This window comes from Eleutherodactylus coqui, chromosome 9, assembly GCF_035609145.1.
Source record: "Eleutherodactylus coqui strain aEleCoq1 chromosome 9, aEleCoq1.hap1, whole genome shotgun sequence".
NCBI lineage: Eukaryota > Metazoa > Chordata > Amphibia > Anura > Eleutherodactylidae > Eleutherodactylus > Eleutherodactylus coqui.
In genome coordinates, this window is record NC_089845.1 from 81,800,372 (window position 1) to 81,824,925 (window position 24,554).

General features: G+C 45.2%; 1 protein-coding gene across 1 annotated transcript in view; it reads left to right on the forward strand.

Annotated features, from left to right (window-relative positions):
- The first annotated feature begins 5,886 nt into the window (after nt 1-5,886).
- THOC1 (THO complex subunit 1) overlaps nt 5,887-24,554 on the forward strand; it is a 28,243-nt gene continuing 9,575 nt past the window's right edge. Inside the window, exons 1-20 of the mRNA XM_066579618.1 lie at nt 5,887-6,027; nt 6,103-6,176; nt 6,250-6,310; nt 10,722-10,788; nt 12,421-12,539; nt 13,269-13,317; nt 13,415-13,510; nt 13,802-13,884; nt 13,966-14,039; nt 15,679-15,787; nt 15,923-16,054; nt 16,975-17,075; nt 17,553-17,619; nt 17,884-17,934; nt 18,014-18,084; nt 18,243-18,338; nt 19,110-19,175; nt 20,432-20,515; nt 22,309-22,456; nt 22,578-22,653. Of these exons, the coding sequence (XP_066435715.1) occupies nt 5,980-6,027; nt 6,103-6,176; nt 6,250-6,310; nt 10,722-10,788; nt 12,421-12,539; nt 13,269-13,317; nt 13,415-13,510; nt 13,802-13,884; nt 13,966-14,039; nt 15,679-15,787; nt 15,923-16,054; nt 16,975-17,075; nt 17,553-17,619; nt 17,884-17,934; nt 18,014-18,084; nt 18,243-18,338; nt 19,110-19,175; nt 20,432-20,515; nt 22,309-22,456; nt 22,578-22,653 (1,672 nt within the window). The 5' untranslated portion in view covers nt 5,887-5,979. The remainder of the gene's footprint in view (nt 6,028-6,102; nt 6,177-6,249; nt 6,311-10,721; nt 10,789-12,420; nt 12,540-13,268; nt 13,318-13,414; nt 13,511-13,801; nt 13,885-13,965; nt 14,040-15,678; nt 15,788-15,922; nt 16,055-16,974; nt 17,076-17,552; nt 17,620-17,883; nt 17,935-18,013; nt 18,085-18,242; nt 18,339-19,109; nt 19,176-20,431; nt 20,516-22,308; nt 22,457-22,577; nt 22,654-24,554) is intronic.

Here is a 24,554-nt window from a genome sequence, read left to right on the forward strand (position 1 = left end):
GCTTAAAACGAAGTTTACTCCACCATCACCTAGCCACGCCTCCCATATGAACTGTGATTAACAAAAAGTTAATCACACAGTTACAACACCCCATTTAGAACTTTTGGTGGTTATTGGTGCACGAAATAGCATCTACTACTTTTTATTAGGCCTAGTTATATAGTTTTGTCTAGGAGCAGGGAATCGTAGAGGGGGCTGCCTACGGAGAAAAGGTAGAAGGTACGAAAGGGTGCATGGTCCTTCGGAGGCAGATAACAGTACAGGCACAGATAGGGGGATTTTAAAACCACCAACTATTTGCCATAGTTTTCACTTAAAGGGGTTGTCTCACGAAAGCAAGTGGGGTTATACACTTCTGTATGGCCATATTAATGCACTTTGTAATGTACATTGTGCATTAATTATGAGCCATACAGAAGTTATTCACTTACCTGCTCCGTTGCTGGCGTCCCCGTCTCCATGGTGCCTACTAATTTCGGGGTCTTCTTGCTTTCTTAGACGCGCTTGCGCAGAAGGGTCTTCTCCCTTCTGGACGGTCCGGGCACGAGCGGTGTTCTGGCTCCGCCCCCTTCTACGCATCATCGCGTAGCTCCGCCCCATCACATGTGCCGATTCCAGCCAATCAGGAGGCTGGAATCGGCAATGGAACGCACAGAGCCCATGGTGCACCATGGGAGAAGACCCGCGGTGCACCATGGGAGAAAACCGCAGTGCATCCCTGGGAAAGGACCGGCGACCATCTTGGGAGAAGAATTTTATAAGTTCAACTTTCATCACATCGGTGAGTAGCAAGCGGTTTAAAAACCGCTTTAAAATGCTATTTTATGCCAGGGGGGTGACAGGGGGAATGGGGTAATGTAAACTTTTGATGTTTGCCGCGAGACAACCCCTTTAATGATTTTAATCGTGAAAACTGAAACAGTAACCTCATTTAACATGTAGTTACAGCAATATTTCATTCAATTGTGTCTTTAAGGCCTCGTTCACATGGGCGACAAAGTCGCACGATTTTGCAGCATTGCTACAAATCGCATGTATGAGAAGCCCTTGCTTTCCTATGGGTTACTTCACACATGAGATGTTTTGTAGCATGCTACAAAACAACACAAAAACCTCACGGGTCCCGCTATATGTATGCGACTCGTGAGGCTTTGTAGTCCATGTTTCTCTATGGAGACTTCCTCCCTGTTGCATTGCATCGCACGAAAACGCGATTTTCGTGCGGTGTGATGCAGCTTTGACAGTAGGAAATCCTGAAGCTAAAAGCTAAAAGGACAGTAGGAAATCCTAAAACTAAAGCTAAAATTTAAGCCCTGGCTGCAGAAAAAAAAACAAAAAACACACATACATCACCTGTCCTGCTCTGTCAGCATGGCCGCATCTTCTCTCCGTGTCCCCGGCAGTGATCTTCTCCTCTTCTGGCCGGGGATTCAAAAATCCCCGCCTTCTGGAAGCAAGGGCTGTGATTGGCTAAGCATCAGCCAATCACAGCCAGCGCTCGATGAATGGCAGTGATTAAACCAATCACAATCTGAGCACTACCCGAAACAAATTCAACCACATAAAGCATACAATACCAACATAGTCCAACATATGTATAACACAACATACAACATAATCCATAGCAACATATGCATACAACATAATATGACATACAACATAATATGACATACAACATAATAATGCATAACAACATACTCAGAACATGACTATCCACATCTGATGTCTGGCCACCTGCACAGACACTGGACCTGACACTGTTCACACACAACCACGTAATGCATACCAACATACCGCATGCCAACATAGTGAAAGATACAACATACCATACAACATAATACATACCTTTTGAAACTCGGGGGGGGGGGGGATTATATTACGTTCGTGTGGGCAACTAAGCACTGGGCCCACGTGAATGTGACCCGAGGACACGGGTTAGGGAAACTGACCATGTGCTGAAGGGAAGATGACTTGGCCCTACCTACAAGTAGAACGATCGCCTCAATAAAGGCGGCCCCATGCTGGAACCTCGGACCTGGCTCTCTCAGAATAGGTCGTACACGGAACCAGGATAAGTACAGACAAACCCAATGCACAAACTGGTAACTGACAGATGACAAACACACTTACCAAACCCCAAACCCAGGGGATTGGCTGACCAGAGCAACCACACCAAGCCAGCTCAATTAACCCCTACCTGTGAAGGTGTGCTCCTGGAACCCTGAATAACAACACAGAGTCCAGCAGCACAACTTGACAGTCAATGTCTTCTGTCTTGCATGATTGGTGTGTATTGCATAGCTGCAGCACTGGAAGAGTTAACTGTCTGGTATATGAGCTGACTGTTTGGAAAATGTATTTGTTTGTCATGTGACCTTGTGATATATATGTGGATGCAAGGTGCATGAGTGAGTCGTTATAGTGGGTAGTGTGTTGAGTTCTGTTCTGGATCTGCAAGAGGACCACACTGGCACCTTCAGCCTGTGTGGCCTAGAATGGAAGACGCTAAAAGAAATATACAGCCTGCCCTGAGCTTGCTGTACCCAGGAGATCAGAAAGTACCCCTTCAATGCTAAGAGAGAGAGAGAGACTGAGGAATCAACATGCAGCGTACCTTTTCCTAAATGTGAGTGTTGAACGGTGGAGAGTTAGAGAAAAGTGTCGCCGGGATCAGGACCTACACATAACAGGACTGTGGCTTCTCCTGGCCTCCCGTGAATCCTCCCTGTCACACCATCTTCAGTTTTTGCACCGCTGCTGGCTGGGTGTTAATGCATTGTAGCCAAGTTATTTTCAAGAGTAGACTCTTTATTACCAACAACTGGATTCACCACAGAGGATGGAACAGTGGCGTCATGCGTGACACAAAGGACTAAGGTAATCCATCATTTGGTTCCTCCTTGGACATGTCACCGGTTACCCTCCGGGTGGGAGACGGTAGAGCCACCGTGACAGGGCCCAAACTCTACCCCGCTGTCTCCTAGGCTGTGTCCTGCTCCTCGGACGCTGCAGAATGAATGATGCTTTTTTTTGTCCCCGTATGGGTGTATTTTACTGTACTTTTTCTGCCCGCAGGGCATGTTCATTTGCATGGCAAACATAATACACAACTTGAAATGGCTAATGAGTTCCAGATGTGTTCTTTTTCCGGCGTAATTACGCAGCATATTACACATCTCCTTGTGTATTGCACGCGTACCTGCACCCACCCATTGGCTTCTATGGGGACCTTTTGTGCACAAACACGCAGAAAAGTAGAGAATGCTGCATTTTTTTGTGCGTGCAAAACAGGGAAATGTGAACAAACCCATTAAAATCAATGGGTTCTATTCCCTGTGTAATGCGCGCGCAAATATGCCAGGGTGCAGCCCAAAACTTGGAGCTCCATGGAATTTTTAGAAATCAGTATAGTTTATATTAGGTTGTAGATCAACTAGTTCGGGATAGAGGAACAGTTCAACATGTCAAGATCTACAGGGCCGGTTACTGTATGTTCACAGACAAAAAATAACTGCTAATCCCGTCTTTCATTGACATCACACTACACATTCAATTTCAGATACGTTCTCTGTAGACATGGGAATATTTGGTTCCCCATATCTGCAGGCCAATCGACATACTCACATACTCTGACACTTGAAATATGGCCTTGTCTGAGAAGAATTTTATCATATTGCTTGAATGGAATGGGGGAGCTTTGAAAGGAATATTATGGCTGCCTTAATAGATGGAATGAATACATTAGGTCACCCCCGTTAGGGTATGTTCCCGTGTAGCAGAAGATGGGGCAGATCATCCACAACAGACAATACCTACCAAATTCAGCATCAAAACCACAATGAAAAACACGACTAAATCTGTGCAGATCCATCCAAACCAAAACTATGTTAAATTCAACGTCAATGGTGCGTATTTTGGTGTGTTTTTTATCGCGGTTTTGATGATGAATTGAGGTGCGGATTGTCCGTTCCTGACAATCTTCCCCACTTCACACTATGTGGGAGCATAAAAAATTGCTCATGCGAATAAACACATTGAAATCAATGCACATGCGAGTTCCATTATGGCTACTGGACAGAACTCGCTTGTGAAACTCGTCCGTGTGAATGCATCCTAAGGCCAACTTCACAGGGGCGCAAATGCACATGCAATACACAAGGAGATGTGAGGAACACTGTGTAATTGCGCAGTAAAAAGAACACAACTGGAACTCATTTCAATCGGTGCGACTTTGTTTGCCAAACGCAAATTAACATGCCTTGTGGGCGCAAAAATTACAGTAAAATACGCCAATACGTGCGCATAAATGCATCACTCATTCCGCAAAAATGCCATGCTCAGGCTCGCGCAAATACGCATGCACCCGTGTAAAGCTGGCTTCAGGCGTACCTTACAAGTACCCCTCTTTTGACAGGACAGTCCCTAATTTTGACCCCAATCCCTCCGTCCCCCTTTGCTCCTTAAACACCCCTCTTTTTCACCTGATAAGTAGAAGTACATTCATAAAATCTGTACGTTGCACCAAAAATGACCTAATTCCTAAGTAATATACCGTTTCCCCAAAAATAAAACATACCCTGAAAATAAGCCATACCCTGATTTTTTTTTGGGGGGGGGGGCTGTGGAGGCTTGAAATATAAGCCCCACCCTAAAAATAAGCCCTACCGGCATTACAACCCCCCCCCCCCCCCCCCAAACAATACATTACCTAGCAGGCTCAATCCTGGTCCCTCCTGCTGCTCTCCGGAGCTCCAGCAGGCTTCCTGCAGTTCTCGGCCACCGACAGAAGATCGCTTGGCCAATCAATGCCATGGCTCAGCCATTTCATAAATCCCGCCTCCATAACGCGATGGCTGTGATTCGTTCTCGATCGCTGCTCAGCCAATTAATGCAGCGCTGGATAAACCAATCACAGCCATCACGTTGGTTCATCGAGCACTGCATTGATTGGATGAGCAGCACTCGAGAACCAATCGGAGCCATCACTTCTTGAAGATGGGATTTATAAATCCCGTAACCAGGAAGCGATCTTCTGTGGGCTGCCGAAGACTGCGGGAAGCGTATCAGAGCGCCGGAGAGCAGCGGGAGGGACCTGGACGGAGCCTGCTAGGTAAGTATAATGACATCCCCCGAAAATAAGACCTAGTGCCTCTCTTTGTGGCGAAAATTAATATAAGACAGGGTCTTAATTTCCAGGAAATACGGTACTTGACTCCAACTCCTATATTAGTCCATTATTTGGTACAATTTGGATCTTAAAAATCTCAACTTTAGTGCGCTGAATTTAAAAATGATATCCGTTTTTTCTGCTATTTAAGGTTTTCCAGTTATGGGGAATAATGTAATCCAATTGCCGTTGTACTTAATTTTCTGGAAATAGGCCTATGCAATGAATCCGTAACTCGAAAACGAGACGTGCCGCTATTATAAATGGTGCCAGTGGAATGAGCAGGTTTTATTATACAGAAACATATCAATTACTTTCTGTTATGAACATTTTTTTAATTTGCTGCAGTGTAATTTTTGTGCTAATACTCGAGTCCAAACTAATTAAGCGTATAGATATGCTAAAATATTGGATCTTTCAGACAAACCCCCTCCCCCCAGAAGTTTCCCTCTTCTATCATCTAAAAAGTTAGGAGGTATTCTGTAAGGGCACCTTGTACCCAGAAAAGTGAAACCTGAAGACCATTGGATATGTCTACATTATTTGTATCCCCTTTGCTAAGGACAATATGTAAATCATATAAATCACCATACAATGACATTACTTTATTACTATTACATTAGCAAACACACGTCTACAGCAAGCGAAATAGTCCAAAAAGCAGACATTCGCGCTTCCCGATTCCTGAACCGCCCAGTACAATAGAGTTCCATACGGAACGTCACCGGAAGTTCCTTTCAGACTCCTCTGTGCAGTCGATGGTGTCGTGACGTCATCGGGATGCGCCGCAGGTTCTGAGAAGATTCGCCGCAATGTCTCCTCCGTTGTTCAGTCTTCCGGAGGCGCGGAGTAGACTGACGGTAAGTAACGGCTGGAAGGCTTCCCGGTGTGACTGTTAGAAGAGTAACAGCAGCCTTGTCTTTGTGTTGTATCAGAGTGCGACCAGAGAGGCCGTGCCCGGCAAGAACATCAAGCATCTCTTTTCGGTGTTCAGCCAGGTCCCCGGAAGGTAAGCCGTGCCGCAATGGCCGCCCCCTGTGTGTGCAGTGCGGGCGCTCAGTGTACTCTGTCCTGTCTTACAGCGAGAATGAGAAGAAGCTGACGCTGGACCAAGTCTTCAGAGCCGTCCTGGAGGAGGAGATAGTAAGTGCCTAGGGATCTGTCGTCCTGGGGGAGGAGATGGCGAGTGCCTAGGGATCTGTCGTCCTGGGGGAGGAGATGGCGAGTGCCTAGGGATCTGTCGTCCCGGGGGAGGAGGAGATGGCGAGTGCCTAGGGATCTGGCGTCTCGGGGGAGGAGGAGATGGCGAGTGCCTAGGGATCTGGCGTCTCGGGGGAGGAGGAGATGGCGAGTGCCTAGGGATCTGGCGTCCCGGGGGAGGAGGAGATGGCGAGTGCCTAGGGATCTGGCGTCCCGGGGGAGGAGGAGATGGCGAGTGCCTAGGGATCTGGCGTCCCGGGGGAGGAGGAGATGGCGAGTGCCTAGGGATCTGGCGTCCCGGGGGAGGAGGAGATGGCGAGTGCCTAGGGATCTGGCGTCCCGGGGGAGGAGGAGATGGCGAGTGCCTAGGGATCTGGCGTCTCGGGGGAGGAGGAGATGGCGAGTGCCTAGGGATCTGGCGTCTCGGGGGAGGAGGAGATGGCGAGTGCCTAGGGATCTGGCGTCCCGGGGGAGGAGGAGATGGCGAGTGCCTAGGGATCTGGCGTCCCGGGGGAGGAGGAGATGGCGAGTGCCTAGGGATCTGGCGTCCCGGGGGAGGAGGAGATGGCGAGTGCCTAGGGATCTGGCGTCCCGGGGGAGGAGGAGATGGCGCGTGCCTAGGGATCTGGCGTCCCGGGGGAAGGAGGAGATGGCGCGTGCCTAGGGATCTGGCGTCCCGGGGGAAGGAGGAGATGGCGCGTGCCTAGGGATCTGGCGTCCCGGGGGAAGGAGGAGATGGCGCGTGCCTAGGGATCTGGCGTCCCGGGGGAAGGAGGAGATGGCGCGTGCCTAGGGATCTGGCGTCCCGGGGGAAGGAGGAGATGGCGCGTGCCTAGGGATCTGGCGTCCCGGGGGAAGGAGGAGATGGCGCGTGCCTAGGGATCTGGCGTCCCGGGGGAAGGAGGAGATGGCGCGTGCCTAGGGATCTGGCGTCCCGGGGGAAGGAGGAGATGGCGCGTGCCTAGGGATCTGGCGTCCCGGGGGAAGGAGGAGATGGCGCGTGCCTAGGGATCTGGCGTCCCGGGGGAAGGAGGAGATGGCGCGTGCCTAGGGATCTGGCGTCCCGGGGGAAGGAGGAGATGGCGCGTGCCTAGGGATCTGGCGTCCCGGGGGAAGGAGGAGATGGCGCGTGCCTAGGGATCTGGCGTCCCGGGGGAAGGAGGAGATGGCGCGTGCCTAGGGATCTGGCGTCCCGGGGGAAGGAGGAGATGGCGCGTGCCTAGGGATCTGGCGTCCCGGGGGAAGGAGGAGATGGCGCGTGCCTAGGGATCTGGCGTCCCGGGGGAAGGAGGAGATGGCGCGTGCCTAGGGATCTGGCGTCCCGGGGGAAGGAGGAGATGGCGCGTGCCTAGGGATCTGGCGTCCCGGGGGAAGGAGGAGATGGCGCGTGCCTAGGGATCTGGCGTCCCGGGGGAAGGAGGAGATGGCGCGTGCCTAGGGATCTGGCGTCCCGGGGGAAGGAGGAGATGGCGCGTGCCTAGGGATCTGGCGTCCCGGGGGAAGGAGGAGATGGCGCGTGCCTAGGGATCTGGCGTCCCGGGGGAAGGAGGAGATGGCGCGTGCCTAGGGATCTGGCGTCCCGGGGGAAGGAGGAGATGGCGCGTGCCTAGGGATCTGGCGTCCCGGGGGAAGGAGGAGATGGCGCGTGCCTAGGGATCTGGCGTCCCGGGGGAAGGAGGAGATGGCGCGTGCCTAGGGATCTGGCGTCCCGGGGGAAGGAGGAGATGGCGCGTGCCTAGGGATCTGGCGTCCCGGGGGAAGGAGGAGATGGCGCGTGCCTAGGGATCTGGCGTCCCGGGGGAAGGAGGAGATGGCGCGTGCCTAGGGATCTGGCGTCCCGGGGGAAGGAGGAGATGGCGCGTGCCTAGGGATCTGGCGTCCCGGGGGAAGGAGGAGATGGCGCGTGCCTAGGGATCTGGCGTCCCGGGGGAAGGAGGAGATGGCGCGTGCCTAGGGATCTGGCGTCCCGGGGGAAGGAGGAGATGGCGCGTGCCTAGGGATCTGGCGTCCCGGGGGAAGGAGGAGATGGCGCGTGCCTAGGGATCTGGCGTCCCGGGGGAAGGAGGAGATGGCGCGTGCCTAGGGATCTGGCGTCCCGGGGGAAGGAGGAGATGGCGCGTGCCTAGGGATCTGGCGTCCCGGGGGAAGGAGGAGATGGCGCGTGCCTAGGGATCTGGCGTCCCGGGGGAAGGAGGAGATGGCGCGTGCCTAGGGATCTGGCGTCCCGGGGGAAGGAGGAGATGGCGCGTGCCTAGGGATCTGGCGTCCCGGGGGAAGGAGGAGATGGCGCGTGCCTAGGGATCTGGCGTCCCGGGGGAAGGAGGAGATGGCGCGTGCCTAGGGATCTGGCGTCCCGGGGGAAGGAGGAGATGGCGCGTGCCTAGGGATCTGGCGTCCCGGGGGAAGGAGGAGATGGCGCGTGCCTAGGGATCTGGCGTCCCGGGGGAAGGAGGAGATGGCGCGTGCCTAGGGATCTGGCGTCCCGGGGGAAGGAGGAGATGGCGCGTGCCTAGGGATCTGGCGTCCCGGGGGAAGGAGGAGATGGCGCGTGCCTAGGGATCTGGCGTCCCGGGGGAAGGAGGAGATGGCGCGTGCCTAGGGATCTGGCGTCCCGGGGGAAGGAGGAGATGGCGCGTGCCTAGGGATCTGGCGTCCCGGGGGAAGGAGGAGATGGCGCGTGCCTAGGGATCTGGCGTCCCGGGGGAAGGAGGAGATGGCGCGTGCCTAGGGATCTGGCGTCCCGGGGGAAGGAGGAGATGGCGCGTGCCTAGGGATCTGGCGTCCCGGGGGAAGGAGGAGATGGAGGGGGCTGCTGGGTAAGAGATCCGCAGGCGTAGAAAAATACTGCACAGATGTGGGGAATGACTTGGGATTTTTTAGTAAGCGCTATAAACTAAGTACTGGTGCTGTTAGGGGAGGCAACATGGATTCTTTATACTCTCCCACGATCCAGTGCTGTCGCCCTCTGAAGTCTGGATGCGGCATGAAAGTCTGAAAAGAGTCAGATTTTCGTGTGCCGACTTCAGAGGGAGGCAGTGCTGGACCCAGAGAGGAGGGGGTAAAGAATATATCGCCCGCCTCCCTGTTGTGACCGCTAACAGCACCATAACTTAGTTTACAGGACGTGACAGGTTCCCTGTAAAGGGGTGTTCCTAAGATAGAATAGCCATAGGATAGGTGAGAAAAGTCTGATTGGTGAGGAATTTACAGCTGAGACCCCCCCCCCCCACTGATCCTGAGAAATGGGGTCCTGTGCCCCCCTCTCCTCACTGCCGTACTGCTGCACCCCCTGTAGTGACATGGAGATTGACTGGAGGAGCCGTTGCACATGTGTGCTGCCACTGTATTCATCTTCAGTGAGAGCGCCGGAGATGACCAAAGGCTTCTATTTGGATACTTGTATCAGCCCCATTGAAATGAAGGGAGCAGCACCACACATGCTCGCCGTTCAGTCTCCTTCTCATTGTGGAGGATGCAATGAGTACAGAGCGAGGAGAAAAGGGGAACACAAAACCCCCGTTCTTAGAATCGGTGGGGGTCTCGGCGGTGAAACCTGTTCTCTGATCAGACTTTTATCTCTTGTCCTACGGATAGGTAATATTATGTAGATTGATAAGTCAGTCTTGGGAGTACTCTTATGTAATTGACACTTCATATGGTAAGTTTGGCAACTTTCTAATATACTTTGGGACTGAATTACTTTGACTGGCGTTTTATTAGCTGGTGTTAAGTAAACATTGTGCTGGCCTGAAGTGCGACAAATGTATTAAGTGGTGAAAGCCTGTTGATAGATTTTGTGCGATTTTGCGTAATCTGTTTGCCAGATCTGAAATTTTATGCCAGTCTCTTGTGTAGATTATCGTAAATTTGATGGGCTGTGAGTGGCCATGGCTACTAATGCCAAGTCCTGCCCACTTAAAGCTTCACATTTTTGTACACCAGATGCCAAGTGCCATAAGCAGCTTAATAGTTGTGTACCTATGTGTGTTACTTCCATACAACTCTGAAGATCTCTGCTTGCTGCTGGTGAATGGGAACAATTTTGTTTACATACTAGGTTATTGCATTTATCAGTAATATGCAGTCTAGGCAATTCTGTCCTGATGTAGATAAAGCAAATCATCCTGGAGAGCTTGTGGTTTCATACAAGAGCCAATCTGAGCAAGTAAAGCTGAAGTGTAAAGCATGAGGTAGGGCTTCCTCAGGCTCGCCACAGCTAAATGTCTAATGTCCTGCAGCCTGGTCTGGTTGTTCCTCAACATCTGCTTTTTGGATAAAGCATCGAACTAATAGATTGGCTCTCAGTTGTGTTAATGCCTTTTTTGTAACTGGCCCCTTCTTTTCTCAAATGCAGATAAATCAAGCTTCATGTGACAACTGCCTCACCATTATTTCACTTGCTATCAGTGGCGTTACAGAAGGTAAGACGAATAGGCATTATGGGAAAGTTCAGACGAGTTGTTTATAGCTAGGATTTAGTTGCAGCAAGACCACATGAAAGCTATCCAGATGCATTTGTGAACAGGAGGAATCTGGCTGTCATAATTTATTTTGGGTTAAAAAAAAAGACCTACACAGAAACCCTAGCTAATAAATAAGATTTTTTATGTCATAAATACAGTTCCAAAAGCTCTGGAGTAAAATATTCCATTTTTCTCTTTTTGTAAGATAGTTTTCATCTGTTACTTTAATTGGGCTTTAAAGGGGTTGCCCACTTGTATACTATTGGTGGCCTATGCTCAGGAATGGTCATCAATAATAGATCGTCAAGGGTGTTAATTTGGGATCAGCTGCTCAGTGGGCCTGCGCGTTCGTGCACTGAGCTGATATCTGCAGGAAGCAGACAGCTCCGTTCCAATGGCAGTGGCCAGGCTTGCTACTGCAGGTTAGGTTCACATTAAAATGAATGAGAACTTGGCCTGCAGTACCAAGCCCTGTCACTTCAGTCAGAACAGAGCCATCTGCTTCCTGCAGAAATCAGCTCAGTGCACAAGTGTGCCAGCTTGCTGTTGGTTCTGGGCAATGGATCCAAGCTGATCTACTATTAATGACCTGTCCTGAAAAAGGCTATTAGTAGTTTACAACTGCACAAACATTGTATTTGTAAGATGTGGCATACATGATTGTAACATTAAACCAGTAATTGGTTCACATATAGCCAGCTGTTAAATGGTTGGAGTAACCCCTGTAAGCCATTCTGATCTGAAAGCTTGAATAAACTAAGCAATATTGAACATGTTAAAATTCCCATAAATGCTTCACTATGGTAGTGATGTGGACACAGCAGGAAGTGAAAGGGGTTTTCCAGAAGTAAAATGAATTCAGTCATCTGATTCTTGCATTATAAACTACGTCTAACATAACAAGTGGGACCTAGTGATGTACATAACTGTGCCTTGATTTTATTCACCAAATGCTCTAATGCAGAAATATCTTTTCCATGCTTCCCCCATGGTATTCAGATGATTGGTAAACTGTCTGATGGGTGATGCATCTTGTCTGGGCTCTCTCCCCCTTCTTTCAGCAACACGCCTGTCATAATCTTGATTGATGTCCCCGCCTCAGGCAGCCAGAGAAACCGTGTGCTCAAGATATTTTGCACCGCACTTGCAGATCCGGGCATTTGCAGTGCCATACTCTCTTCCCTTCATGTCATAAGTAAAGTCCCGGGCATGCTCCATCCTCCGTGCAGGGCAGAACTTGAACACATGGTATCTCCAGTTGCCTAGCCTGGAGACGTCAATTAAGATTATGATGGGCGCGTTTTACTGAAAAACGTAGGAGAGAGCTCATTCAAATATAGGAGGTAAACCGCCTATCAGACAGTTTACTAGAAATTTACATATCGCAGGGAAATCATGATATTTCTGTATTGGAGGATCTGGAAAATAAAGGAACAATTATGTTCATCACTATGTGCCTATTTGGGAGGAAAGTGTCCGAACCGTGCCATGCTCTCAGTCCTACTGGTTAATTTAAGTTGCCATTAGTAAGTGTACCTTCCAGCACTTTGTGAATATGCCTCCTTAATAATTAATATTTCTGTGCTTTAGGTATATGCACAGCTACCACACCATTTGTACTGCTGGGAGATGTCCTTGATTGCCTCCCTTTGGATCACTGTGACAAAATATTCACATTTGTGGAGAAAAATGTTGGAACCTGGAAAGCTGTAAGTCTATTTTCCATATAGTTTATGATGCATATGACAGTAATAATGATGCCCTACAGCTACCTTGGTTACTTATCATGTATTCATTTTATATTTGTTACTAAATAAGTTAAATAGGATTCTCTCTAATTTAACATTTTTTTATTTATTTACTTCTTTTTTTTTTTTTTTTTGTACCAAATAATGTATCAAAAACTTTCACGTTCCATGAAATAACATTGTTCGAACATCTTTTCTTGGAATCTGTACTATATTGTTCCTCTGTTTATTCCTCCTGAAATTTATAAACAGTTGAGGCCCAGCAGTTAAACCCACACTAGCGTTGATGGCATATCTAATTGACAAGCCATTACTATTTTAAATCTGTTAAATGTTATTAAAGTTGTTGTGCAGGACCTCGATAGGTCATCAATAGACTGGTGGGGGTCCTCCGCTCGGGATCCCTACCGATCAGCTGTTACCTGGGCCAGCTGTCAGTGCAGGAAGTGGATTGCACTGTCCGTATTGCAGTGGCCCGGTTTGGTAGTGCAGGCACAGCTCCCATTTGAATTCTGGCCATCAATAGGAAAAGAATCCCAAAAGTCCCGGGCAACACTTTTTCATTTAGTTAGTTACAATGTACACAAGTCATCCTCATGTGTATATCTATGTGTGTCTTTGTATACCTAATGTTGTTAAATATTATCCTTTCTATTCTAGTAAGTTACACTTTGTGTCTTCTGGTTTTAGAATACGTTTTATTCGGCTGGAAAGAACTACTTGCTTCGAATGTGCAATGGTAAGACCCCCGGCTGTATAATTACTGTATGCAATTTAATGGCTGAATGATGACTGTTCAAAAGATTTCTGATAAATTATCGAAATGTATTTTTCAGATCTCTTAAGAAGACTTTCTAAATCTCAAAATACTGTGTTCTGCGGAAGAATTCAGCTGTTCCTTGCACGATTGTTTCCCCTCTCAGAAAAATCTGGTGAGATTCTTATTCCTATTTCAGTGTTCTACAGACCTGAGACATTTTTATGTCTTGTGTGAACATATACAGTAGTTACCTCAAAGTTGTAGATTTAAATGATTTTATTTAGGCCGCTGCACTTGACAACCTTGTAGATGGACTGATATCTGGATGTTACCATCAGTATCACTCGCTGTTAGGGATATTACACTGATGTATGAATCTTGGTTGTCCATGTCACTATGAAGCCTGATGTGGCTTCCCACAGTTTATATCAGCCATGTTTGTATTCATTTTTTTTTTCTTAAGGTTTGAATTTGCAAAGTCAGTTTAACTTGGAAAATGTTACAGTGTATAATGCCAACGAACAGGAGAGCACTCTGGGGCAAAAAGTAGGTGGTGATATTTTTATTTTAAAGCTTTTATTCCTGTATATGGTGCACAAAATAGAACCACATCTATTTAATTTACAGCAAGTGGAAGATCGAGAAGATGGAATGGAGATCGAGGAAGGTGAAATGGGAGATGATGAGGCACCTAATAGTTCGTAAGTATGCCTTTATCCATGGTAAGAGATTTAGTCTACATACACACGCCCCACTCTTACACAAGAAGAAACTAAGGCAGAAAATGTGGGTTTTGCTGAGGTTTTTTTTTTTTTTTTTTCTGTGCCGCTTTTTAAGAGTTGTAAGGAAATGTATGATCTGGGTACTTAAATGTGGTTCTAATTGCGTCAGTTTTCCCAGAAAACATACAGCGGATAGGGCATACTGTCGATAAAACAAAGATACATTTTGGCCTTAAGACAGCACAGTTTCTGACCGTACTCTGACCAATGCTTCACTGCAGCAGAAGCTCTGGTTGGTATAAATCATCGTAGGGACTAAATAATGTATTTGTTAATGCCCTCCTCTTGCCCAATATCCACATGCAGATTTTAATCATAAAATCCGCATGTGTCTCCCACATGGGAGATCCGCAGCTCTAGAAGCCCATAGGGATGCATTAGCATCTGCAGGGCAATTTAATGCATGCAGATGGGGTTTTTTTGTTTGTTTTTTTCACTTGTGTGTGTGGATCGCACGCGCTGGAAGAGATCACAGCATGCTCCATTTCGTCTGCGGATCCCTCGAGACGGCTTCCATTGAAGTCAATGGAAGCTGCCATATCCAAAGCACAGCCACAGCTGTCATTGTGGCTGTGCCACAGATCCTTGGGAAAGGAGGACATAAAAAAATAAATAAAAAAATATGCACTGTGCAGGGAGGTATAATGTGCACCGCCAGGGAGGTAAGAAAAGCTTTTTTTCTCTCAATATCCATGAGCACAGCTGGATTCCACTGCTGCATTCAGCAGTGGAATCCGTACGTGCAAGTGGACATTGGGCTTTAGACTGGATTGACAACTTCAGTTTTTGTGTGTTTTTGTTGTGTTTTCTCAGCTATCAGGTGTTTAGAGCCAATAGGGGCAATTTATGCAAGATCTGTTTTTTAAACCAAAGAGAAAGTGTCAAGTGTTTTTATTTTTGCACTAGCCATACTTGCACAGAAACTTGCAAATATTTGCCCTTTTCGAACATCCTTGACACCTTTCTAGGGGGCTGGGCTTGCAAATTTACTACAATTTTTTTGCATGAAACTGGCATAAGTTTGGCTTTCTGGTGTACGGCTGGCCAGACATTTGTTAAATTTATTAAGAGGCACACGCCTCTTAATAGAGTTATCGCATCTTACTACAGCAGGTACTCCACTAAGAACCATGTTTGAAATACCGGTCTTGGTAAATGTGTTTTTGTCTGAGAGGTTTTTGACCCCTATGGCTTTTTTCCCCCGTTTTTTTAGAGTGTTTTCCAGCCATAAACCTCAGTTCCAAGAAGAACTGCAACTGCTTGTGTGACCTGTACTGTAATGTTCTGTCACACTGTTTAATAAAAATAACAGCTAATTAGAAAATGGCTTTTACTTTTATTTGGAGCGCATTGCCATTAACATAGAAACATGTCAGAAAACTCATTTTTAAAATTATTTTAATTATTTAAAAATACTCAGTTTTGAGACTTCAGTATCTTCAAACTTCAATTTTTTTTGTTTTTCCTTCTGTCAAAATTTGTGATGCTTTAGTTTCGTATTCTTTGATCTTTTATAAAATGGTTATGAAGTTGATGTAACTGCCTTTTTTTCCTTTAGTTCTATTCCCATAGATTACAATCTGTATAGGAAATTCTGGTCTCTACAAGACTTCTTCAGGAATCCTGTTCAATGCTATGACAAAAATTCTTGGAAAACATTCCTCAAGGTGAATGTTTGTGTTTAATGGAGCCTCATGTTTGCTAACATGGACCTCCGTGATCGTTTCTCTATATGCTACAGCACAGTTTATGGATAGTGTTATTTAGTTTGCATTTTTATTATAGCGGTCTCCTTTTCATAGTTTTCAGAAGAAGTTCTGCAAGTGTTTAAGAGTTACAAGCTGGATGATACGCAAGCATCACGAAAAAAAATTGAAGAACTGAAATCTGGAGGCGAACATGTTTACTTTGCCAAGTTCCTGACAAGTGAGAAGGTAACACCAAACTAGTCACTAGAGCTTTACAATGTGGTCACACTTTATGATCCTATATCTTATATAGAAATGACTTGTATTTACACTCTGTTCCTTAACAGTGACTCCCCTGAAGTAGTACAATTAATGCCACAGGGCGTAGGTTTACATCCTGTCTGGGGGGTCACGTAACGCAACAGGACATAAACTTGTGTCTCCTTGGATGGCGCAGGCCCAGAAGTTAGCCCGCAGCAAGACCCGGCGGTGATTGATAACTGGTCTCTCGCTGGGGATCGATGAGAACGTCTATCCGCAATCTTAACCCTTACATACCACAAACAGTGTATATTGCGGCATGTAAAGGGCTCACAGAGGGAGCACGCTTCTGTGACTTAATCGGCACTCTGCAACATAGTCGCGGAGTGTCGATTAGTTGCCATCCTATTGTGAGTGATAATTCATTGCTCGTGTGCATATAGCCACTTTTTTTTGACCACTTAGGAGCAGCACTTGCTATTGAGCATGGCACATCAGGGGTTACACATCCAAAACTGATGATGCCTCTGATCCCGGCCGTTAAAGCAGGAGCATGGCAAGGTGCCCCATGGCAATAAGAAGGTACATGCATCAAAATAAAGTCCTTCAGTTTTTCCCGATACAAAGCTGTATTATCAGGCTCTAAGGCAGAATCTCCCAACTCGAGTCCTTAGGGCACCCCAAAAGGTCATGTTTTCCGTATATCCTATAGTGAGAACACCCGTAGCAACATCTGAGCTAAATGATTCCACCACCTGTTCAATTCTAAGGAAATTTTGAAAACCTGACATGTTGGGGAGCCCTGAGGACTGGAGTTGAGAAACAAAAAAGGGGGAAAAACAAATTAGCTTGTGTGGAAAATATTTTTAATACCTTTTTTTAACTCTTGTTTTTGTTCATTTTAGTTAATGGACTTGCAGCTGAGTGACAGCAACTTTCGCCGACATATTTTGGTTCAGTATCTAATATTGTTCCAATACTTGAAAGGCCAAGTGAAGTTTAAAAGGTAATCTATATTTGTGCATTTGTGCTCTTGAATTTCATATTGCTGCTGTACTTGTTAGCCATTGATAGCGTATCCAAAGTAGTTGCACAGTTACATTGACTGCCTCGTTTAACATTATTTCCCAATGTAGCAGCCCCATCCATCCAAGGTGCGGGTGTGAGTTGGCTAAAATAGGGATAAAATGCGCTTTGTATTGTGAAATGCTGCTGTGTTCAAATGCTGGTTAATATCCATGCATCTTTTGCAGGTAGATCTGTACTTTACTTGTGGATAACACATGAGCATTATTGATCATTAGAGAATCACCGATTTACTGAAAACTCATGTTGGCACCAGGCAATGGCCAATACATGTCTGTACTTGTTTGACATTGTTGATTTACCACCCTGTGAACATCACTGTAGAATGCTTTATATACTGTGTACTTAATTGCTGATCTCTATAGAAGTAATAGAAAATAAGTATTCTATATTTCAGTTCTAACTATGTCTTGTTGGATGAGCAGTCTGCCTGGATTGAGGAGACTACCAAACTTGTACACCAGGTTTGTATGATATCTTGAGATTGTGTGTGTGTGTGTGTGTGTGTGTGTGTGTGTGTATATAATATATATATATATATATATAATGTATAAGATAGATCAATCTCATACATCCTCACACTTCAGTAATAAAGTTTAAGTTTGTTGTAGTCTTAGGTTTTAGTAGAAATTGTCTTGGCTACCAAATGTGCAAAATGTTCAAAAACCCTGGCAGCGAAAGAGTTAAACGGAGACCATAACTAATAACGCATATCTTCTTTATTCTAGTTAATCTGTGAAACCCCTTCTGCTGGAGACAAGTTTTCTAAAATGGTAGAGGTAAGCTATAGCCAATGCAATAGTAGTGCTATCTGGCAGATCACATTGAGGGACTAATTGTCTAAAACCTTGTTTTCAGCATATACTCAACACAGAAGAAAACTGGAACTCCTGGAAGAATGAAGGTTGCCCCAGTTTTGTAAAGGAGAGGTATGAGATTTGGTGTATTTTGTACAGACGGATTATATTGAGACTTTGTTTTCGTATTAGATTGTATCCTCTATTAGTGAGCTGCTATACTAATGTATTTAACTCCTACAATTCTGTATAATCTGTTTTGATTTATTCTTTGTTCTATTTCAAATCAGACAACCAGAGAGTAAACTAAAAATGGTGACAAGGAAACGACCGGCCCCTGAGGACTTTCTAGGCAAGGGTTCAAACAAAAAAACCTTACTGGGAAAGTAAGATTCTAGATACATTTACTTCCACTAGTCTGTTTCTAGATGTCTTGCTTTTCATTCTGTTTGTAATCTCTCCTTTCACATCGTATAACCCCTTTTCATAATAGTCCAGGTAACCTCTAAATTTTAAGTATTTTTTTATATACATATACACACACATTGAGGTTTATTTATTCTTTGGATTCCAGAAAGATACAATTTTGGCACATACTAAGGGCTAATGCGGATTTGTACCGCGGTTCCCACGGCGAGATTCCGCAGCTGTTAGGTTCTATTGAACCTAATAGCTTTTCTGCCAGCCAATGCTGACACGCGGAATTTTAACGCAGATTTCCGCAGCGGGAAATAAATCACGGCATGTTCTATTTTCCGCGGATTTACGCCACGGGAGGTCTCCATTAATATAGTATTAATGGAGACTGCAGGAAAACGCACATTTTTTTTTCCGCTATCACCATTGAGTGCATTTTGTTTACCACCGCATAAATCTGTGGGCGTATACCCGCAACGGTCGTGGGCATGAGCCCTAAGACTGCACCTTTTTAGGCCACGTCAATAAAAAAAATATATACGAATGGGTAGCTAGACTGTCATGAAAAGGGGAATTAGTTCTGTAAAAAAAAATAGTATTTTTCATGAAAGTGATAGGCTGTTTATAAAATGCTTCCTTTCTGCTACTGTCCTCCATGGGATTTATGGAATAGCTTTTAGTATGATAATACACATTAAGCTGCAAGCATCGGTCTCTTAAACTTGAATCTGCCTTTTCAGTGAAGAGTTATCAAGGCTCTGGAATCTGTATCCCGACAACATAGAAGCCTGTAGGTCAGAAACCAGGTGAGGTAGCGCATATACCTGTCTTGTCCTACGCATAGACCTGCTGCTGACTAAACATTGCATGGGGGTGTTGTTACCTAAAGAAATTACATAAGTCTAGCATATGATGATAAAGTCTATAACTTTAACATCTTTGAAATATATCTATTCAAGTCAAATGCAATGGGAAGGTTGTATCAGCAGGTTATGGGTTAATCTAAGAATTCTCCCCTACCTAAAGTCCAATTTGGAATCCAGTATAACTCTTGCTTACCATATCTGACGACCCCCGTGCTGCATATGGAAAATCTCAGGACCTGCTCTAGCTCCTAAAAAGTCAACATTTAGTATAGCGATCCCTTTTAGAAGTCACATTTTACAAACAAACTGTCTGTTCAAGTACCGCAGTCCAGAGTGTGTTTCTACAAGCCAATGTGTGGGGAGATTTGAAAAGTTTTTACAATGTACACTGCAGACTGGATGAGACTATGTTCACATCTGTGTTTGGATGCTCTATTTACTTGTTATGTCAACAGGAAAATAAATGCTAGCCGTTGACTGGAACGAATGGCTCCCGACAACCCCTTAGACACCCCTATAGTCAATGAAGCTGCTGTAATGCCGCCTGGCATTTTCCCAAACCAAGTAGCACAACGCAATGTTATATTTTGCATCTGATCTGCATGACAGGCTCCAAACAAAGCCTTGAATGTAGATGTGAACATATAGTCTAGGTTAGTCTTGATTTTTAAATGTAAGTTTGCCTGTGCCTCCTTGATCATTTAAGGTCCAGTCTCTAGAAGATTAGAGAATTTTGTACATGAGGAATAACTCTTTCTGGCCATTATATGACCTGTATCATGCATTCCCCATTTTTCCCTCCTCAGAGTGTATATCTGATTCTCCATCCTCTCAGGACTGGTGGGTGGAGCTGCTCCTGTGCGGTGTTCTATAGAGTATTTCTCTGAGAGCTACTGAGATCTTGCTTCCTTTCTGCCTTTTACACACACCGGCATAAACTTATGTAGGAGTGTACAGAAATAATTAACAGTGTACATGTGTATAAACAGCAGAGGATCTCGCCGTTATCGCTACTTGCAGCCACCTCCCTGTGCCAGTGTCTCTCTCCCCTCTGCTCTCACAAAAAAAAACTCCTTTTAGGTAAATAAAGTACATTAGTTTTGCTAATTATCACAAGTTGTCTAAAAAGTTAGTAACCCTTTTACTGCTACTAACAAGACTTTCTAATTCTCTTACACATTACTATGGTATCTTAGGGAGTTTATGCCATCTTTGGAACAGTTCTTTGAAGAGGCAATGGAACAAGCAGATCCTGAAAACATGGTTGAAGATGAATACAAGTATGTTGATGCATTGTACTGTAACGGATATCCCAAATGGACAGGACCGCCCATGTCCATAATTCCTTATTAGACCATATGAGCATCGTTAAGGGTTCCCCATCTAGTACCCAGAGCAACCGCTACTCTATGGGCTTCGGAGGTATACTGTATTGTATAATCTATTTCCAATGTGCATAAAGTGTGGTGGCCCTCTGCTTTCTATGGCAATAACAGCTTATTACCAGGGTTTCAGCAGCCAGACCCATAGAGAATTAGAAGAGTCCCTTATTAAAAGATTCTTGGCTTAGAAGAAGTTCAGTGATATGTGGTTCACATTTAAAAAAAATATTTTATGCAAAGCCTCAAATAATATACTTAGTAAGACTTGAATTAAAAAGATAACCATTTTATTTATATTTATTACATGTATGGATAGATCAGTAAGTAAATGTGCCACGCACTTACGTACATTGTCTCCACCAGCTTGGAAATGCCTTTAAAAAATGTCTTCTAGAATTGCTTTGCCGTCCTATTACCCAGTTTATACATCCTTTTCCGTCTAATAGTTGCCTGCCTCATTCAATGTGGTTCTATTTCTCAGTGCTAGTTTATTGCCTCCTTCATACAGTGAGATAAGAAGTTTAAGGCAGTGTACAGTAGTGTATTTTGGGGCCATGTGCTGTCCGTATACTTCCACGGACAGCACATAGCCATGTGCTCTGCTGTCTGACGATAGACTGTCACTTTCTCTAACAGCGGGGACCAAAGAAACATTCAATCGCCGCTCTTTAACTGTTTCCATGCCATGACAACAGCACGTAAAACGCTGACAGAGAGAGAGGGCTTCCCCTCTCATCCATTGGATCCTCACAATGTGATCAGAGTCCCGATGGGTTGCTATGACACGCAAATGCTTGAAGATGGCCTGCGGGTCTATCAGCCACAGTGGCCTATGACGCTCAGCCTCTGCTTGAGCTTTCTAGGCTTTCTAATACATTACTATACTGAAGTATAGTAGTGTGTTAGAAGAATGATAAAACATTCTTATATTCAAGTTCCCTAGTGGGGCAAAAATAAAAAGTAAAAAAAAAAAAGTTAATTAAAATTAAGAACGTGAAAACCCCTCCTTTCCCCTTTTACTATGTAAAAAAAAAAAAATCCCATGTGGTATCGCTGCATTCACAATGACCCAGAGAAAACGGTTAGTACATTATTTAACCCGCAGAGGGCATGTTATGGGGGGGGGGGAAACACGTTGAAAAGACAGAATAGAAAGTGATTAAAAAATTGCATGGAACAACAAAAAATACCATCAAACAGTACAACTCATCCCGCAAAAAAAAAAACTTTTTTCACAGCACTGTTGACAAAAGAAGAAAAATGTTATATGTCTTTTATTGCAGCGATAAACAAAGAATACTTTGCAATTTTTTCACCTTTAAAAAAAAAAAAAAAAAGAAATCAGTCGATTTGGTATATTGCGTGTTGAATGCCCTTAAAAAGAAACAGACCTGCCAGAATTGCAGATTTTGTCAATCTTGCCTCTAGAAACAATGGAATAAAACAATCAAAATCCCTCCTTGAAGTATAAAAATGATGCAATACATTTACATGTACCCCAAAAATGCCATTAAAATATATAATTTGCCCCGCAAGAGAGCAAGCCCCATGTCAATGAAAAAGCCTAAAAGTTACGGCTCATGCAATGACGAAAAAAACTGAAAAATTAGTTGGTCATTAAGGAGCAAACAGGCTTCATCATGAACTGGTTAATATCTCTGTAGCATGAGTGTATATATTCTTTTTCACAGAGTGGTAAACAACTCCAATTATGGCTGGAGAGCGCTGAGACTATTGGCCCGTAGAAGCCCGCACTTCTTCCAGCCTACCAACCAACAGTTTAAGAGTTTACCAGAATACCTGGAGAACATGGTGATCAAGATAGCAAAAGAATTGCCAGTAAGTAGAATATATTTCTTGTTCACTCAGTCTCTGTTCTTGTAAGAGACCACAGGGACTGCTCCTACATTACTATAATCTGTGGCAGCTGTTGATAATACTAAATACCTAATGTTCTTAGCCCCCTTCAGAGGAAATAAAAACCGGAGAAGATGAGGAGGATGATAACGAATCCTTGTTGAAAGAAAACAGTGAAAGTAAGTGTTCATAGACCCGCTGGTATGAGTTCTATAAGAATATGTCAAAGATGGCAAGGGGTGTGCTCTGAGCGCCGTAAGCCAAAACTCTCAGGCCAGGGATGTGCAACCATGTCTATTAAACTGCTGAGCTGGTTTGCTAGTCACATTCGTGCTACGTATTTTTCCGTAACATCAGAGTTTTTGTTTTAGATTCGGTTCACACTTCTGCATTGACTTCCTTTTATTACGGACCCACAACAGCAACGACTGATCAGTTTTTGAAAGAATCCTGTGGATCCCGTTGACTTATGTGAGGTCGATCAGTTGTCGGTTTGGTGTGGTTTCACACGGGCGAAAAAATCGTGTAATTTTTGCCTGATTCAAAAGTCATTTAAAAAAGCAGATTAATGAATCCAATGATTTATGATACTTTCCCATTAGCGATGTTTTGACTCATGCGATTTTGCGAATGCAAAAAATCGCAGCACGCTCCATCTTCCTGCGTTTTTGGCTTTTTTTTTTTTTTTTTTTTATGGAACCTCCTTTTTATCGCAATGCAAACTTTAAAAAAATCACACGTTTTATCTTAACATAAAGGAAATCTCTAACAAAACAGCGTCATCGGCCACTCTACAAACAGAGATATCGGATCTTCGGCACAAGATCCTAGACATATTAGACCAAAGAGCATTAGGCAATAGAGACAAACTGAAAGCCGGTTATTATGAATACGGGGACAAGTGCGGTAGCTGACTTGCCAAAGCTCTACATCCAAGAAAGTCACATCCACACATACACTCCATTAACTCAGCGAAAGGGGGGAGGGTCCATGCTCCACAAGAAATACTAGGGGAATTTAGATCATTTTACTCCAAACTATATAACATACGTGAGACTGAGGAGGGAGCAGGGACTCAAAATGCACAAAGGCTATCAGAATATCTGGATTCTCATGCCCCAGGGCCCCTCTTACCAGAGGAATCCGAGGGTCTAGAAAAGGACTTTGAGCCAGAGGAACTCAAACAGGTGCTCTCAGAAACTAAACCAGGGAAAAGCCCAGGCCCGGACGGGTTCTCCCCGAGATTTTATAAGACTTGTGGAGACCTGATCTCAGATATGTTACTTAAAGCCTTCAACGAGGTTTCAGGGGGCTGCCCCTTCCCACCTCAAGCCCTTCAGGCCCATATCGTTCTGATACCCAAGCCCGGGAAGGACCCCCTGTCGTGTGGCAGTTATCGTCCAATTTCACTCATCAATTGCGACTTAAAAATATTTTCAAAAATGATAGCAAATAGGCTAAACCCTGCAATCCCCCGAATTATCCATGGAGATCAGGTGGGCTTCGTTCTGGGGAGAGAAGCGAGGGACAACTCCATAAAGACCCTGGCCTTGATCGACCGGGCAAGAAAGAAAAGAATCCCATTATGCCTGTTATCTGTCGACGCTGAAAAAGCGTTCGACAGAATCAGTTGGAAATTCCTAGAAGCAACTCTCCGCAAGGTGGGACTCGGACCAAGAGCTCTAGCTCGGATAATGGCCCTCTATCATCGCCCCTCGGCACAGGTCAGGGTCAATGGTAAGTTGTCAACCCCGTTTGAGGTTAGGAATGGCACACGACAGGGGTGTCCCTTATCCCCCACATTATACATCTTAGTTATGGAAGCATTAGCTAACGCAGTTAGGAACAACCCCTCAATACGCAGAATACAGACTGGTAGGGAGGATCGAAAGCTATCTCTATACGCGGACGACCTCCTGCTGTATGCCACCGAACTACACGTAAGCTTCCCCAATATCATATAAGAGTTCGCCACTTTTTGCAAGCTTAGCAATTATAAAGTAAATACCCAGAAATCTGTAGTCCTAAATATCACTATCCCACAACAGGAGGCCAGTAATATGGCTGCAGCCTTCCCATT